The sequence below is a fragment of the Anopheles gambiae genome, chromosome 3, assembly GCF_943734735.2.
Source record: "Anopheles gambiae chromosome 3, idAnoGambNW_F1_1, whole genome shotgun sequence".
In the NCBI taxonomy this organism is placed as follows: Eukaryota; Metazoa; Arthropoda; class Insecta; order Diptera; family Culicidae; genus Anopheles; species Anopheles gambiae.
In genome coordinates, this window is record NC_064602.1 from 7,935,889 (window position 1) to 7,953,331 (window position 17,443).

General features: G+C 42.0%; 1 protein-coding gene across 5 annotated transcripts in view; it reads right to left on the reverse strand.

The window, feature by feature from the left end:
* LOC1277726 (nitric oxide synthase) overlaps positions 1 to 17,443 on the reverse strand; it is an 88,146-nt gene that overhangs the window by 27,032 nt on the left and 43,671 nt on the right. For all 5 annotated transcript variants that reach the window (XM_061656356.1, XM_061656358.1, XM_061656354.1 and 2 more), the window contains exon 4: positions 10,116 to 10,252. In XM_061656356.1, coding sequence (XP_061512340.1) covers positions 10,116 to 10,252 — 137 coding nt within the window. The remainder of the gene's footprint in view (positions 1 to 10,115; positions 10,253 to 17,443) is intronic.

Genomic DNA, 17,443 nt, shown 5'->3' on the forward strand with positions numbered 1-17,443 from the left:
ATACTATTAGCATACATTTGGGCGCTTTTACGGATTAATGCTTATTTCTATTTCATAGATGATTCAGAATCTTTAAGGATTCTTCTTCTACAGAATGTTACAATAATAAATACCATCCACATAATCTGAACCCATCTGTCAGCCGCCCTGCATCCGTGATGCACTATAGTAGTAATAGCAAGGCTTAGTGCTATCTCCTGAGATACTTTCGTGCCGGATAATTACCACCATCGTTGTCTGCAGTCCTGTCTGTGCTGGCAAACCCCTATAGCTCTCGGTTATTTTACATTACCGCACTGAACATGGGTTTTTTTTCCTGTTGATGCTTCCTTATCCTTTACACGAACAAATGCTCCCTTATACTTGCTTTGCACGATTTTTCTGATGCCCCCCGAAGCACTTCACGTACAGTGAAGTTTATTTATCTTCCTTCGTTTACATTGGTTGCAACAAACAGGGGAAGAAAATAAAACAACACCACACAGACAGTGTTCCGAACTATACCAGCATGGTGGTTTGCTGCATTTTGTTTGGAGGAGATTTACAAAAAAAAGAAACGAACGATGTAGCAACATTATCCGGGAGCTTTCGGGGGTACCATCATTAACCCACTAATTAGAGCGTGCATCCGTATGGAAGGAAAATAACCCACTCACCTGGGGGTAGGTAAAAAATACCGGCCACACTTTTTTAAACCCACCACCCACCCACCGGCTTTGTAAATGTTGACTGTTGCAACTAATTTTCCGGTATTTAGTGAATGATAAATTTGCGTGTCATTCCGTGTAGAAGAAGTCTAAAAAAGCACAGCCCGGAAATGAAGCCATTAAACGAATCACATGCTTCGTTACGCCAGTTTTCCACGCCAGTACGGGCTTAATGTTTCACTCAATTTGTGTGCCTTCTATCGAGTAATTCGTTTACCTGTGCTGAACCGATATGAATATTGCAGTCGCAGCAAACAAATATAATCCTCTTCGAAATGTAAACTCAACCCTACTGCCCGAAAACACCAAGCTCGGTTACAGTAGCTGATGGAATTATTCACGCCTTTTAAACCGCACAAAAAAACTAAAAACGTACACCACAACACTTGAACTGCAAGCAATTCAAACAGCTCTAAATGTACCCCACTTTGCAACCAATCGGTGTACCACCTCGTAGCTTTTGCACCGAAATGCATTCCGTGTTGTTTTCCTCTCCCAAACCCACCGAGCACCGGTACCGGTATGATAACATTTTAATCCGGCCATTCCATTACGGGAGCTGGGATTTATTTCCGTACCCTTCGCAGACACGCAGAGTGCTGCAGCTGCACAGCACCACAAGCACCGAGCCGAGCCGCATATCGGGACGCTTTTCCGAAAGTGTGAACAACTTTTGCGGTGTCGTCTGGAGTGAATTGGTCATACATACACACATACAAACACAGTGCAAACCGAAACATCACCAGCAATTGATTCACAATCAACCGGTGGCTGGGAAAGGACACCGCTTTCGTATCTGCTGCAACCCGTTTTCCGTCCTTCGATCAATGTAAGCGTGAGGTTCTGGGCTTAATTGTTACTGACAAATGTGATTCTAACCGTTGCCAGTTCAGCCAAACAATTGACCGACAAATTTACACGCACGTGGTTGTGGTTTTGGGCTTTTGGGGCGGTAAGTTGGCCAATGACGATTTGTACGCTTTAGCACCATTTCAGTTGTCCGATTAGTGGCTTAAATGGGTTTTCAATCACAGTTGGAATGTAAACAATGGTTGCGTAAAAAAGACAGGGTCACAGATCTCTTTGTTCACACGACTGAACGCAATCTACATGTTCTCTGTAAACAAATCCCATCGATAAATATTTATTGAATATTTTGTGGATTTCTTGTAAACTGCCCACTTACGAAATTATTGTTTTCAATTTAAAAGTCTCATGTAGACGAATTTCTAAATGTACAAATATCGGTATTTGCATTTACTTTTCAGGAAACTCATGCATTTTATTATGTTTTTTTTCCATGGCAGTCTGAATAACTACTCTGAATTTAAAAGCATGATTTATTTTCCATCCATAGCATTGCTTCGGCATGCGATTGCTTTGCGCGACAAACAAACTTTTGCGGTAAATATTCTTCACTTGGCCTACTAGGATAAAACACGAACAGCTGGGAAAAAGCCTAAGTGCTGCGTAAAACATCGCAAAACGAAAAAGAAAGCTCATTTACAAGTTGTAACGAGTTTGCACTGCTTACTTTGAGCAAGCTTGACCGTAATTGTGCTCAATTCATCGCTATGGAGGCTGTTTTGATAAATCAAGTTTTTTTTTATATTTTATTCCGATTATTTTGCGCAACGATAGATACATGTTTGCTCACTGATAGCTGCGTATTTTTGTAAACAGTTTATGTTTTTCCTGCTTTGCAGGCATGATGTGCCTGTGCTGCGTCATCGGCGGGCAAACAAATTTAAATCAATTCTAACACAATTTTACACCGATTTGATGCAAAAATTCGGCCGAAGCGGGAAACACCAAACGCTAATTAGCAAACGGTAGCAATATTCATAATCAGTCGGCAGTTTTTCTGATGCTTCACACTCCATGAAATTAGCGCAGCACAGCGTGCGTTCGAATGCTGCCAACGGTTGCAAACGATTGCAAATTGAATTAATGTGCCGGGGGAGCCAGTGGAACGTGGAAAATAATATTATGCTAGTAGTAATGGTTGATGCTGCCAGCACTTCCACTTTCCCCAGCCATCCCGTAGATAGAGGAAGCGAGAAAAATTCTATTTACTGCCTTCATTAGACTGTGAACGATAGCCAACAGTGCAGGGCACGGTACACGCTTTCCTGTGAATTGATTGCCCATTCTGTTTAATGGCATTACAAAACTTGTTGCATAAAATCGTTTGTGATTGTTCGGTTCAAGTAGCCCGTTAGCGTTAGAATTAACAATTGTAGGTTAACAATTTTGCTGTTTCTATGTTATCTCACGTCAGTATGTAGCATATCTGCTATACAGAACATATTGTAATACACACTATCAGCCATAGACACATAGTAACACACTTTGGAAAGCCAGATCACACCATTGTAACACATTCATTATAACACACTCAGTAAATCAGATCATACCATACACACCCGGAAGAGCTCAGGCCACACCGTTCATATAAAAACAATTGTGACACACTTAACAGAACCAACCGAAACGTACAACATAAGCAGGAACAGTTTATGCTTTATAACCCAAAGCAGGAACGGTATATGCATTAAACCCAAAACAGGAACTTAATGACAAGAACCACCGTTCTTGTCAACAAAAGACAAACGTAACTAGCTTAGTGAAAACAATAACTTTCCAACAAACAACCCGGAACCAAATGTGAGAAACCCTTAACTTCATTTGAGTATAAATAAAACCAACTCCGATCATGGCAGGTCAGATTCGTTCGGACTGTCAGGATAGGACTATGCCCATCCTACATCTATCGAGTTCTCATTTAAAGAGTTTAGTTATGTCCCCCTACCCAAGGTAAGGCCTCTAAACTCCAACGTTTCCAGTAAGGGAAACCTCCTAAACGTTTCTATGATCGCCTGGACGATCAAGTGTCGAAAGTCCGCTTCGGAACAGTATCCACCTCAGTTCTACTAAATTCGGCAAACGATGACGAAGGCCACCCTGACCAACGCGAGTTCAAAGTTACTACATTGCGATCGACCCAAAATCCAACGTACTGTGACTATCTCAAAACATACCACATGGCGACCGTAACAGCCATCGAACATATTACAAGTATAAATATTCAATGATATATTTAGAGCGGTAAATAGACAAAATCAAACGCCTAAAGTTATGCAGCATGCGTTACCATACTATAACAATAAGCTGTGCTGGTAGTTTAATCCTACTCAATGTACGTTTGAAGGGATCTCGATTTTTCACTGAATTCTCCAAACTTTGAATACAAAATTCTTTACAATTTAATCTTACGTAGAACTATTTGCCTGACGATCCCTAAGGGTAGTACAACAACAAGCGTTATTTAAATTCAATTGATCCGATCAGTACTGCCAAGCCTGAGTGACATACATTGAGCAGATTACATGTTGTTAAGCCGTTATAAATCCATATCGACAATTCAACAGTTTGCCAACAAGCAATCGGATTTGTCTGTGGAAAACACTGCTATTTTTTTTTAGCATGAATCGTTTTATTGCAACAAAACTGAAAAATGTAGCACATAAACGAGGATGGGTGTTTCGAACAGGAATGCTTTCAGTACAAGAAGAATGCTTAGGGAAGTAAATGGAAAAGAATGCCAGAAAATAATGGGATTGCAACTGGAGAATAGATTTGTTCACGAATACGAATGGCTCATTCTTTTAACAGCCTTTTCACGTAAAACGAAGTTGAACATAGAAAGAACTTACAAATGGATAATGCTCCATAAGATATGTACGAAAGCATATAACCCTTTGCCACGCATTCAACAGCAATAACTATAAATCAAAATATAAAGCAAATACCTATCAATTGGCCTCAGACAGTTGTTTGATACGCCCGTCGAAAGAATTACAACATTTCATGTTCTCTTCACCAACCCTGTAAAATAGCGTACCAAGCGCAAAAGGGTACAAATTCCATTCAATACCGTGAACATTGCATCCTCCTTGTGAGATTTGTACAAAATACCGACAGTTATACATTCGATACCTTTTCACGGTGCCCTTTTGACCGTCCTCACCGTGGCTGCCAACAATTCACAACAAATAAAAATAATAAGACGAAACACCACCACAAAACGAAGGTCGGAAAATACCTTCATCCTGAGGTGGATTTCGTCCTAACCCCATCGGTGACAGGTTGGCGAGCTGCGGAAAGGACAGAAGAATAACGAATACTGTCCACCAGTGTCGTAAATCCTGTATCGCATCTCTTTTTTTCTCGGGTCGGTACGGATCACTGGAGGGAAATTTATTTGGAAGGTAGCAACCAGCCAGTCAGGTGGGACTTTTTCGGGAAAGCTCAATTCCAAACAAAGCAAACAGAGCGCACCGGAGACCAATCGAAAGCCAGTCATCCATGATGATAACGCATACACGAAGTGTAAGAATGCGGTGCAACCTTTTTGTAAAGCATTTGTCACAGACAATTTGTGTTTGCATTCCCGTTTCGTGTGTACGGCGATATATGCAAGGATTCGTCTCATTTCGTAACGTTACGATTTCATTACTTGCACATTATTTTGCAAAAAACTTGTTTGGTTTATTAATATATTGAAAACGAATCCAAATAAAACTGGGTCAATTTTGGGGGAAAATTGCTGTCTTGTGCAAATAAAATTAAAATTATGACCAATGTCCAACTTTTTCGCCCCAACGAGCCCAACAGCTTGCGGTTAAACACAGCACGGCAAATGAAATGAAATCATTTATTAACAAACCACAATCCGTACCACTGGCTGTCCCAGTAGTTGAGGTGTGTCAAAAGCAAATATTTTCCCAATCGCCCACCAGCGAACGGGAGTAAATAAATTCTATTGGGTTTGCTTGGTCGGAGGAACCTTTACCACTGTACAGCAACGTGCCGTGAGCACAACAAAGCGAACCCTTTCCACGTCAAGCCGAATCTCAATCGCCGAGCAACAATGAATGGAATGGACAAAATCACACAACAAACCAGAGCGAAAATAAAAGGTCCCTGGCTTGCTGCTGTAATCGATCGGAAGGTCGACACAGGTGTGATTTATTGGCCATTCGATTATGTTTGTGTAGGTGTGTGTGTGTGTTTGTATGGTGCTTTAGAGTAAAAGTACTGCAAATGAAGAAAATTAAAGGCTGTCGGAAGTAGCTGTAGCACTTACGCTCCAGTAAATCTTCCAACTCAAGGAGTGAAGAGTACCTTGTATGATTTCATTTTGTTTTTGTATGAGTGTTTTTCACTTTCACTTTACTCGCCTGCATACACAACAAAAAAGGGACTTTGTTCAAAGATTTTATATTATATACATTGCAACTTACAATTGAGTTCGATTTAGTCCTCTCCAGCTTACAACGCCAGAAGCTCGAACGCTTGCCGAGACGATCATTGAAAATTAATTCCCTTCCAGCATACCCCTATTTTCCTTTTCCCCGTTTGGAGTAAACCCGATGCCAGACTAACTCACACAGGCACAACGCAACTTTACGGTAACATTAAACGTGGTTCGAATATTGAATGTGGCAGAGATGAAGAAATCAACCGATACTGTTCCAACCATCCCCTTGGCACGACTTGGCTTGCCGGTGAGTGGCTTTATCCACTCGAAGCTCGGCTCTTTATCGACATTAGCTCGACTTAAACAATAGACCCACGTACGGGACGGATCTGATGGTGGTGTTTGATAATCAATTTGTTTCGTTGTCCGTTCGAAAATCGATTCTTTGTTGTTTTGTCTGGTGGTGCGAGATTTTGAGGGATTCAGAGCGCACATTGAGGGTGTGTAAGGTTACGTTGTCTCCAGCCCTACATCAACCCCTACATTTAATGCTACAAACATGGTAAGATATTCTGGGTAAAATTTCGTTAACTTTTAAACGATTTACGATACTTTTCTTTTAAAATGAGTCATACCTCAATCACAGCTTATTTCTTTGAAATAAAATAAATAAACTAAATCAGCTCTCGGGAAAAAAAACTTTTCTTCCTGCTTCAACGCACATCGACAAAACTTTCGCACGGATGATTCTGTCGTTCGACTGCATTTATTCAATCAACCAAATAAACACTGCATACGATTAATGGCAACGATTGAACTGTGAGAAACGCGATGCTTTTGAAAGGCTCAAACACGGCATCATTCGGCACGGAAATGCTTATTCCAATATGACACATGTCAGATAAACTATTTCATCGCGTTCGGCCCTCAATACCTTCTAGTTTCCACGCTATGTGAAATAGCGCGAATGAGAGTGAAATGCTTTCATTTCTTTAAAAAAAAATGCATCTCCTCTTTTTGCATTCCAGCGGAGAAACCTCTTCGCAAGGTCTTTTGAAATAAAAGAAATCGCAGCGCTGCTCGAAAAACATACTGTGTCGATCGATCGATGCAGGTACAAAGATTCGACGATGTCTTTTGGGACCATTCTCTCCACACAAAAGGGCAGTGCTGCGAAAGCATTCCCGTTGCAATCGACATACGTTTCCTTGCAATTACCATGCAAATTGCACATTGTTTGATGTGCACTTTAGTAGTGATGCTATCTTTATGCAGTTTTTCCCTTGCATTTCTTTTTCGTCAAGCACATGCTAGGTGCGCTTTGTTTGGCATACGGAAGGATAGTCGAGGTTAAGTGCAGCTTAGAGGGAAAATAAAAATACGTTTCGAAGAAATGTGACAGAAAAGGATAGAAAAGAAAGGGATGTTTTTAAGTAAATGAGGAATTGAAACTATCCATGAAGGAATATTCGTCCATCATAATAAATAGGATTAATTTGCATTGTAAGGTAAATATTTGCATACCTTTAGGCGCATCAAAGCCTTCGAGGACACTCAAGGAATAATTCTACAATAACTTAACTGGTTTATTTTATTTAATCGTTAACTTTTACTGACATTAGTTGAGTCATCTTCAATAATTTAAAGTATTTAACTATAAAATTGTCTAATTATTAAACAAGCATTACCTTATGGAACGTGACGAAATTGACGCATTAATTAAAATCATCACGTATTAGAATTGGTATTCAGTTGACACAAAGCTCAACCCTCAAGCTTTAGGACACCCGCTTACCCAGCGTAGTACAAATACAACGTGCGATAATTCCATCCATAACCAAACAGTAGTCGTTCAACTGATCATCGGCCGTCCCGTAGAGAGGCGTCACGATTAGTCTGACCCTATTTCCATTCAAACACACGCATCCATACATCCCGAAGAGCACTCCTTGATCAAACTCCTCCATTCAATTGCAAACTGCCATTTCCGAAACGAACGCGCTTGTAATTATTTCCCTCCCCTCCTTTACCTTTGCCGCCCATTCTGGCACCATGACCTCAAAGTGCTACCGTACCATCATCATCACACGCTGTACGGCACAAGCACATTTCGTTTCCGGAGAGGTCGATGTGTAAATGACGTTCCGCTAATGCTAAGACGTCTGAACGCATCGGCAGAGAAAATTTCCTCCATCGTTCTAACGTGCTGCGTGCGTAAAGTGTCGGGCCGCGGTTCATAACGAGTGTGTGGGCTGCGTTAGGAAAGTTTACGGAGGAACGGCGCATCATTACGTTGATGCATTTGGTGGTTGGTTTCGGTGACACATACCCGAAAGCGTCTGTGCCTGTGTGTGTGTGTGTTCGACCGTGCTTGTTGACGAACATGAACGTGTACACCCTGGGCTGCATCTAGCTGCCGGCTAGAGAGCATGCTGCATTGGACACGCTAATGAGCAGATGGTTAAGGCCCGGTTACTGGTTCCACGCGCTCACCAGATGGTGCTGTTCGGTGGTTTTCGATGGATGCAACGTATTCAAAACACTACCACAATGAGTTGAGCCTGGTGGGGATTGTATGGCAAAAGTTTGCTTGTAGTTTGAGAAGTTTTTGGGTACATTTACATACCCCAGTTTGCAAGTGGCAAGTTTAGCGAAAGAGCGTTAAAGATGAAGTTTCTCGTTCGATCCACTGATGAAGTGAGCTTCTCACAAAGAAACCAAAATATTGGAATGAAAATAACACTTTCATATGCAATAAGAGGATGTATTTTATTTTGAACTTGATAAGACGAACAATTAGTCCCTTAAATGCATAATTCGGTCAAAGTTGTCATGCAGAATGTATACATTTAGGCGTCATTTGTTTCGTACAATCAAATAAGTATAAAATAAATACGAATCCCTCAGCTGTTTCATTTCATTCATAAAGTTTTAGAAACAATCTTCTGACAAATGAGCAAAAATGCATCACACACCCAAATGGTCGTCAGTGACGTAAGTTAAATGTCACCATATCAAACAAGTTTGTCATTATAATCGGAGGATTAGCTCCTGCCATGGTGCACATTTGTTTGCTTTCTTTCTACATTCTCTTTCACCCAGAAGGGCTCACATTTTTCTCCCACATGACAGCGCGAAGAAAAATGAAAGCAAAAAAGTCGTCCTACACATTATCCTTTCTGAAAACAGAGCCACATACAGGAAGGAAGTAAAAGGAAGGACTGCTGTTTTCTCTCCTTGCCACATGCTAGACGACGATTCACTTCCTACATTCGGCGCCCAAGGAATATGGGAACCTTCATCCCATAGGGAGTCTTTCCAAGGTTGTGTTGCTGGTAGCGTTTGAAAACATATTCCGTTGTGGGCTCTCTTTAACTCAAACCACACCGCGAAAGATTCAATAAGAGATACGCTCACGTACGGTGGTGGATTCTTGCTCTTATAAGGGGAGAGATTGTTCGCGCAACCCTCAGGGAGTTGGAAAGCACGATGATCATCCGTTTCCTTCGCTCTGTTTGTCAATATGTTTGCACTTCAGCATTCTTTTTGCTAACGCTTCAAGCTATGTATAAGTGTGAGCGTGAATGTTTATCATATCATTCACGTGCGAGGCTCACTCTTACTCACAGGCACGATGTCGAATAAGCAGACCGAGGCTGAACGTAACACTTAAGGTAAGCGCATCGTTCCACCTTCGTTCAGGGATATGGAACGGAACGAACACCACACCGAATGGAAAGGGGCAGGCAAAACTGCAAGGTGAAGGAGGCACTCCTCTAAAACAAAAATGCCTAACGCAGCATTCGTTTCGTTCGATGCGGGCTCAACAGCACAGTAGCACCTTCACCAGGTATGTGAGCGTGGTGTGTAGGAAAAAAAAAACAGATTGGAAGCCAAATATTTTTCTGACAGGAGAGAAGATACAATTGAATTACGCTACCCAACACGGAATATGCATGATTGATGCTGAGGCCGTTTGCAAACCGAAACAAAAAAGGGGAAAACTGGTTCCGCTCCACACGCTTAGTGCGATAATGTAATGCGTCTAGCCTAACTTTAGGCGCACAACGTTTCATCGAACGACTTTAACGACTTTTCCGGTGGCAGCTCTACGGTGAAGCAAATCGAATAAGCCCGGTACGTACCGTCGGATAGATGAATAGTACTGATCGAGAAAGTCCTTCGCATGCTGCTGCACTATTTCCGATTTGCGCGCTTCCGTACCGACGAGGTGCGGTGTCATCACGCTTCCCATGCACACTTCCCGCGAGCACGGCATCACCTGCAAATAAAGGAACGGGGAGAAGAATTAGATATTAAAAACCGGTACAGCCAACACAGTCCGAAGGGATTTTACAGGCACACACACACAAGGGCACGTATGGCAACGCGTGGTACGATGCGGGTTGGACATGATCCGAGGAATTAGAGCCGCTCCGGAGTCTCTCCGGAGCTTCTCGAGATGAAAAATTGAGCCGTTCGCTGGCTTTGAGTGGAGAAGTAATTTACAGCGAGCTTTTTGCTGGCGTACGTACGGCATGCAGGCCGGCTGGATGAATTATGAGAAATATTAAATTCAGCGACATGTCAAATCGCTGCCGGTGCTTCCACTGACGTTAGCTTGCACATATGGTCCCACACTGCTGCTCGCACGAGCTCTGGCTGAGTTTTTGTGTACATGAATTATCGTTCTCTTGGTCTTGCATTCAGCCTGAACAGAAACAGAAGCCAACAATCCGCATGCAGATCAACAGTGGAATTGTGCATATTGTGGCATTCCGTTGGAAAGCGAAATGAAGTCGTATTTGAATCTCTTTCTTGCTGGCAAGTGTTTACAAACACTCGTGCAAGGGGTCGCTTTTTCGTTAGCAGCTAAATGCTCCTGGTCCTGGTGGTTTGCGGGTTTGTTTTGTTGCATTTTAATCAACTGTTGTAAAGCGGCGGGAAATGCAAAGTGAGCGGAATAATGCATGGGTTTGGCAAAGCTTTTTCGTGATTTTTGCAGAGCAGGATTAAAGTGGGTGTATATGTAGAGCAATGCTTTAGAAAGGAATGGCTTTAGTTGAGTTTGAAGTGGGACTGTGTGCATTTTGCGATTAAAATGAAATATACAGGATTATTTAAAATATTCTTCTAGAGTCATTCAAAATTTGAAAATTCTTTAAAAACCGTTCTTCAAAAACTCGACAATCCTAACGACCTCTACTATTTCCAACATCTGCATTTCCTGCTGTATTGAACACACAAGCATTCACTTCCGCTGCCATATCCGTTCCCGCCATAAAAAAATCCCTGATTTTAATTTTCCTCCTTTGTAACGATTTACCACAAGCGAACGAACGAGCACACTTCTTTATTCTAAAATCGACACAATAAATGTGATAACATTTTTGCAGCTGAATGCGACGGTCGAAAAGGGAATGGGAATGAAGAAATGATTTTTTATAAGTCCCGCCAAATTCCTCGAACGTTTCCACTCAAGCATTCCAGCACTCGGCATGGGTAATAAAAGGCACGAAAGTAAACCGTTCAAATACTCTCGGGCATAATTTCAATTTGCGTTTCGCTCCCCGTGCCCGTTACAGCTGGTCACCGGATATTACTTGCTCGGGTCAACCTGGCGTCGCGCTAAAGGGAAATGGGAAAACATTGCAGAACGAACAAAAAAAAAAAGAACACTCCCACGCGTGTGTACCACCCCACCCCACGCTTACCAATAACAATGACAATTTTCATTTCATTTATTGTTATTTCCATCCTGCTGGCTGCCGGTTGGCTGGCAGACGGTGTCTTGCCTTGCAGCTGCTGCGTGGAATTAACTGAGATCCTTAGCCGAAAAAACACCCGACAGCCACAGCGGTTCTAAAATGATATGCAAAGCGCTGTAGAGCGCCCCATATCCACCATACCGAGCGTAGAATATTACCTCCCAAAAGGCCAGTTCCTCCAGCACTAAGGCGAGAAACAGGTGCAAAAGCGCCCGATTTTGAGCCGACGTCATCATCCCTGGGAAGCGGTTTTTATTTCGGTCTGTTTACATTCTCACATGTATTCTTTGCCACATAATCTGGCCCGCAGTGTGTCCTGTGCCGTCCCTCGGACTCGGTTGTAGAAATGGTAGATATTCTAAAACTCTACACACATTCACACATACACAGACATTAACCATGCTCGTGGGAAACATTCAGACCAACATGTCTGCCACCGTTTACACACATTCTGACGCTTTAGCGCGGGCTGCACGTTGAAAACATTAGCATAAACATTGTTCCGGTTCGGCGAAGAAGTCGTCGGCAGCCGAAAAGTGCGAAACCCGGAGTGTCCGGGCTATAACGCAGCTCGCCGCACCGGGCAAACACCGCACGTGGGCACGCATTTTGTGCGAAAATTGTTTTGAATATACAAATAGCCGACAAGCGGTAGGAATCGTGGTGGGCGAATGTTTGCCTACCGGTGCCATTGCACGGAATGATGCAAGAGTACGTCAACGTGGTTTTGACTCTATAAAGCCAGATTAGATCGTCACTAGCGTGTTTGGGGAGTGTTTATTTTCGTGCGGTTAACGTGTGAGATTTTAATTTTTAATTTTTAATTTTAATTTGTTTATTACTCGTTCAATGGATAACAATGGATCCGTGTGAATGTTCTTAAGTCTAATATTAGATTAAAATAAGTAGTAAGATCATCTTAATAATTCGCTTCTAAGGCAGTTTTTAAAGGATTGCACTGAGGTTCCAAAATCAAACAAATGACGAACTTCGTTAAACACCCTAATCATGGAGTTGAGGGGGTCTCTAGATCCATATCCAGTTCGACTACGGTTCAGGGCAAGTAACGGACGAGAGCGAAGCTGAACAGCAGGCGCGTAAAAGTTTAACTGCTGGAGTAGGGAAGGACAGTCGATGTTACTTTGCAGTAAACCAGCCACAAATAGTTGTTGTGCGGTACGGCGTCGGATGTGGAGCGGTTGCAGTCCGAGGAGCAGAAGTCGCGATTCATAAGGTGGTAACTGACTGCCAGGTGGCCAAGGTAACAAGCGTGTTGCGTATCGGGATAAGCGACGCTGTATCGATTCCATTCTCTCAGAAAGTCTTTGGGTTGAGGGCTTCCAGACGACACAGGCGTATTCGAGTACCGGGCGGATAATACCACAGTATAACGCTTTGATGCAGACTGGGTCTTTGAAATCTCTTGTTATCCGAAACAACATGCCAAGCAATTGATTACCTCGGGTAATCACCTCCTCTGTTTGCTGGTCAAATGACAGCTTTGAATCAAGTATGACTCCGAGATCCTTCATAGTATTAGTGCGTTCTATTGGTATTTTTTATCGTCATGTAGATTTTAATGTCATCTGCATACATTAAATGATTCGCTGCTGGTACTACATACGATAGGTCGTTGATGAACAGTACGAACAGTAGCGGACCCAGGTTGCTACCTTGTGGCACACCAGATGATGCAATGAAAGACCTTGAATGGCACCGTGAGAAAGATACAGCATACGATCGATTGACAAGGTACGATTCTAACCAGCATATTAAATTTCGCCCAAGTCCCAACTTTTTCATCTTGGCTAAAAGGATGTTGTGATCGATGCTATCAAAAGCAGCCTTTAAATCCATATAAACTGCATCTGTTTGAATCCTGCTATCCATGTTACGGAGACATTGTGATGTAAAGTCAACAAGGTTAGTAATCGTCGACCGCTTTGGAACGAAACTTCGTGAACGTTACAGTAATGCGTTAGGATTGGTGTCAAAAATATTATTCCGTTTTTCGTGTTTTATGTACTTTTTTGTACTTATTTAGAATTATAGAAGGGTAAAGAGAATGTTTAGCCAGTTTCCTTAATCACAAAGAAATATAAAATGTCTAATATTTGCATAACTCTAGGCGTTCCCACGCAAAACTCCGCCCCAATCTATGCAATATGCATTTCATTGCACCATTTTATCCTTTTTTTACATCGTAAATTCATCGTTTCAGTTTTATTTCAATTCAACATGACAATTGCCCCCTGGGGTTCAACGTTAACAGGTTTAAGACTCGTTTCATTCCCTCCCGTCAAACCCACGATGCTGATTGTAACGATTCTTAAAGCCCAATCTGCCACCGCTTCCGATCCGGCAAAAGTACTTCCCCATCTGGCGCGGCTGTCATCAAATCACAGTCAAGCCGGCTTAATTGGGAAATGATTGGAAATAAAATATTTATTATCCTGTGCTCGGGCGTAACCATTTCGTCACGCCTTGACTGACTGACGACGGCAAGTAGCGGAGAAGCTAAGAAAGACGTAGGAAAGAGTGGCATTGCCTCACACAGAATCAGGGCGAGAAAGTAGCGTCGCTACCCCGTGGGAAATTACTGCGTCGTCCTCAAAAGGGAAGAACAAAACGCGCAATACGTCACTGTCCTTTTTTTACTTCTTGGCATCATTTCATTAAACGCTTACCCCTACGCAATGGAGGTCAATGAAATCTTGCGTAAAAAGATTTGTAAGGTTCAGTTGCAAAAAAAACTCCCACTAAGGAACGACTTTAACATGTACTCGGCATTGTTGGTTACACGCACATGCTTCCAAGGTTCATCGTACTGTAGAAGGAAACACATCCCTCACTGGCAACCATCTCATCGCAACCACACCAACACCGGGAGTAGCCGACGGGCGTGCGATAATTTATTAATGATGAGCAAATGGGCAAGCTCATTTGCGCTCGTAAACTTTCCATTTGCGGGAGCATATTTTTTATCGCTTTTACTATGCCCTCCCCTAAGGGAAGAAGTGTGGGTTGGCACTCTCCCCATCGAATCGTTTCCTCCCTAAGGACTGTACGAGGGTCAAAGCTTCACGCTTTAACCTGCCTTGCTGTGTGGGCGCGAGAGGAAAACTGGCCCCGCACACATACACGAAAACACTGGTCAAGGGACACTGGTCAAGGGAAGATAAACATTATGTTTAATGTCGTAGACGATAAAATGCGGTGGTTGCCCCGTGGCGTTAGGTCCACTTGTTTCTGGTTTGCAGCACGCTGGTGTGCTCGTTTGAATTGATCATAAATTTGCGTTTAAGCACCTTGTAAGAGAAGGTCTGACCAGATTTTATTATGGGTTTCCTTTTTGTAATCGTGTTTTTTGGTGGAGTTAGTATCATTTCTCCTGCCCTCTTTCTCTCTCGCTACAAAATTGCTTATGATATTTTCTATCACTTGCCTCAATCGATTCTAGGTAATAAAAAAGGCAATTAAACAGATAAAAGCAAGATACTAGTAGGTAAATACACACACATACAAAGTTCATTATTGAATGACCCTTTGCAAACCACATGACTACTGCATTATCTTAATCATTTTATCAACCAGTAAATGGCACACAATGGAATGCTCACACCAAATTATAGAATACTGTCCCTAAAGAATAATTCTTACGCAATTAAGCATCTGCATTTTTACCTCCAACACAACGAACCTTTCAAGTGATAATCTCTAAATCGAACACAAGGGAAATCCCCTACAGCAAGAAGTTCTTGTGGCCGATCATATCCCAGCTGGGTTAACTTTAAATTGAAGTGTAAATTACTTTTACCTTTGGTATCATTCACACTGTCACACCACAGGATGCAACTGGCATCTTCCTTGCCGAACCACAAGTTCACTTTCTTCGATTCATTTCATCCAGTTTATGATGTGGATTTATGTTTTACATTCTACACTCAGTGTGGCTGTGGGGCAGAGACAAGCAAGATGTGGTAGAAACTTATTCCAAGTGCATTAACGGATAGTTTACGACTGCTAACGTTGCAATCATTGCCATTCTAAACTGGAACAAACTTCGGTGTCAATGGAGAGAGAGTATTGCTGTGTCGACGATTTCTGGAGCGCTATGGATTTTACTCCAGGCTTCAAGGAAGCTTCAGATACGATTCTGATGAAATACTTTCATTTCGCTTAAGGGAAGCAGAGGTGAACTCAATGTTTGAATGGGGTTAATTTGCTGATAATGGACAAACATATAAAGACAAAAGCGTTACACTGCTAAAGGCAAGTCAACTTTTAGGATTTAGTATGAGATTCGGTAAAAATATAAGATATCTCACTCATTTTAGTCCAAATGATTCCTTAGGAGAAGAATTATTTCCCCTTTAATCAGGCATTCGCCAAAAAGGATACATTTGGTGTACATTATTATTTTAGTATGTCTTTTGGGTAAAAATTTCACATAATTTTGAGTTAGTCTGGGACTAACTGGCAACTTATGGCAACTTTCTTTTAGTTTTTGCCTAGCTCAGATTCTTTAACCCTTTTAAGCAAGCAAAGCAAACAAGCTACTAAGAAATATGAGCAAAAACACTCCGGGAGAGTAAGAAATTCTCGATTTTCCCGAGCAAGACGGAAAACGCGTTTCATTCGTTCCATTTCCATCGCTTCACGATCACGCTTAAGTTGAATAAATTGTTCAACTAGAACCTGGACCAACTTCGCGCAACCGGAACGGGCGACAACTCATCGCTTAAGAGGAATCTTCCTGTCATCACAGCACAATATTGTTGATTCTGTTTTATAGGTTGCATTTTAATTCCTTTCCCCCACCCGAACACTCGCCACACTCACTTTACCCTTTCTGCCGTCTTGGAAAAGTTCAAACTTGACCTGTTGCTAAAGATCAGGTTCCAGCACTTTTGCGCTTCACTATACCGGGTCGTTCATGAATAAAATACTCGGCAGTGAAGCCACTTCAGCACTGTTGACTGTAGGAGCGATATGAATAATATTTCCTCCGGTGAGAAGTGTAAAGTTGATTAGCATTTGAAAGCAACTCCAATGACAGTTGAAGTAAAGCGGACGCGCCTCAACAGTCAGGAAAGGATTGAGAACAGGAAGGCTGGCGATAACTTTTAAGAACGTTTCGTTTGAGAAATTAATTAAAATATCAGTTGCATAGCATTCGATGAAGTAAAAAATATGTCTATGCTGCTTATATTAAGCTTTACTGCTTTAATAATACTACTGAATACATCACAACAAAGCATACGAATAACTTCTAATGCATGGTAAACCGTTTCATACTCTGCCAACCTTCTTCGAAAGAAATTCCCTTGAATATTCATTACAATGCTTCCAAATACCCTTAGCCCCAAAAGTATCGAACATAAGTTAACAAGGCTTGTCGCAACAAAGTTCCACAACCACAATTCATATAATCCTTCTGGAAATAGCACAGCAGAATACTAATTGCGCCCAAGAATCGATAGGCATAGCGCTAAAGCGCAAAAATTCCCATCGAAACAAAGGACCTCGACTTCGGCCACGATGTAGCAATTACCGTGATACTTTTTACCTCAACTTTCACCACAACCGGTACGGTAAGGGCAAACATTCTTCTCCTCATCGCAGGGGAGGATGTTGGACGATCGTTTCGAAGAATTCCAATGATATTAAACCATCTTTAACAGAATTAAAACCATCCTCTGCGG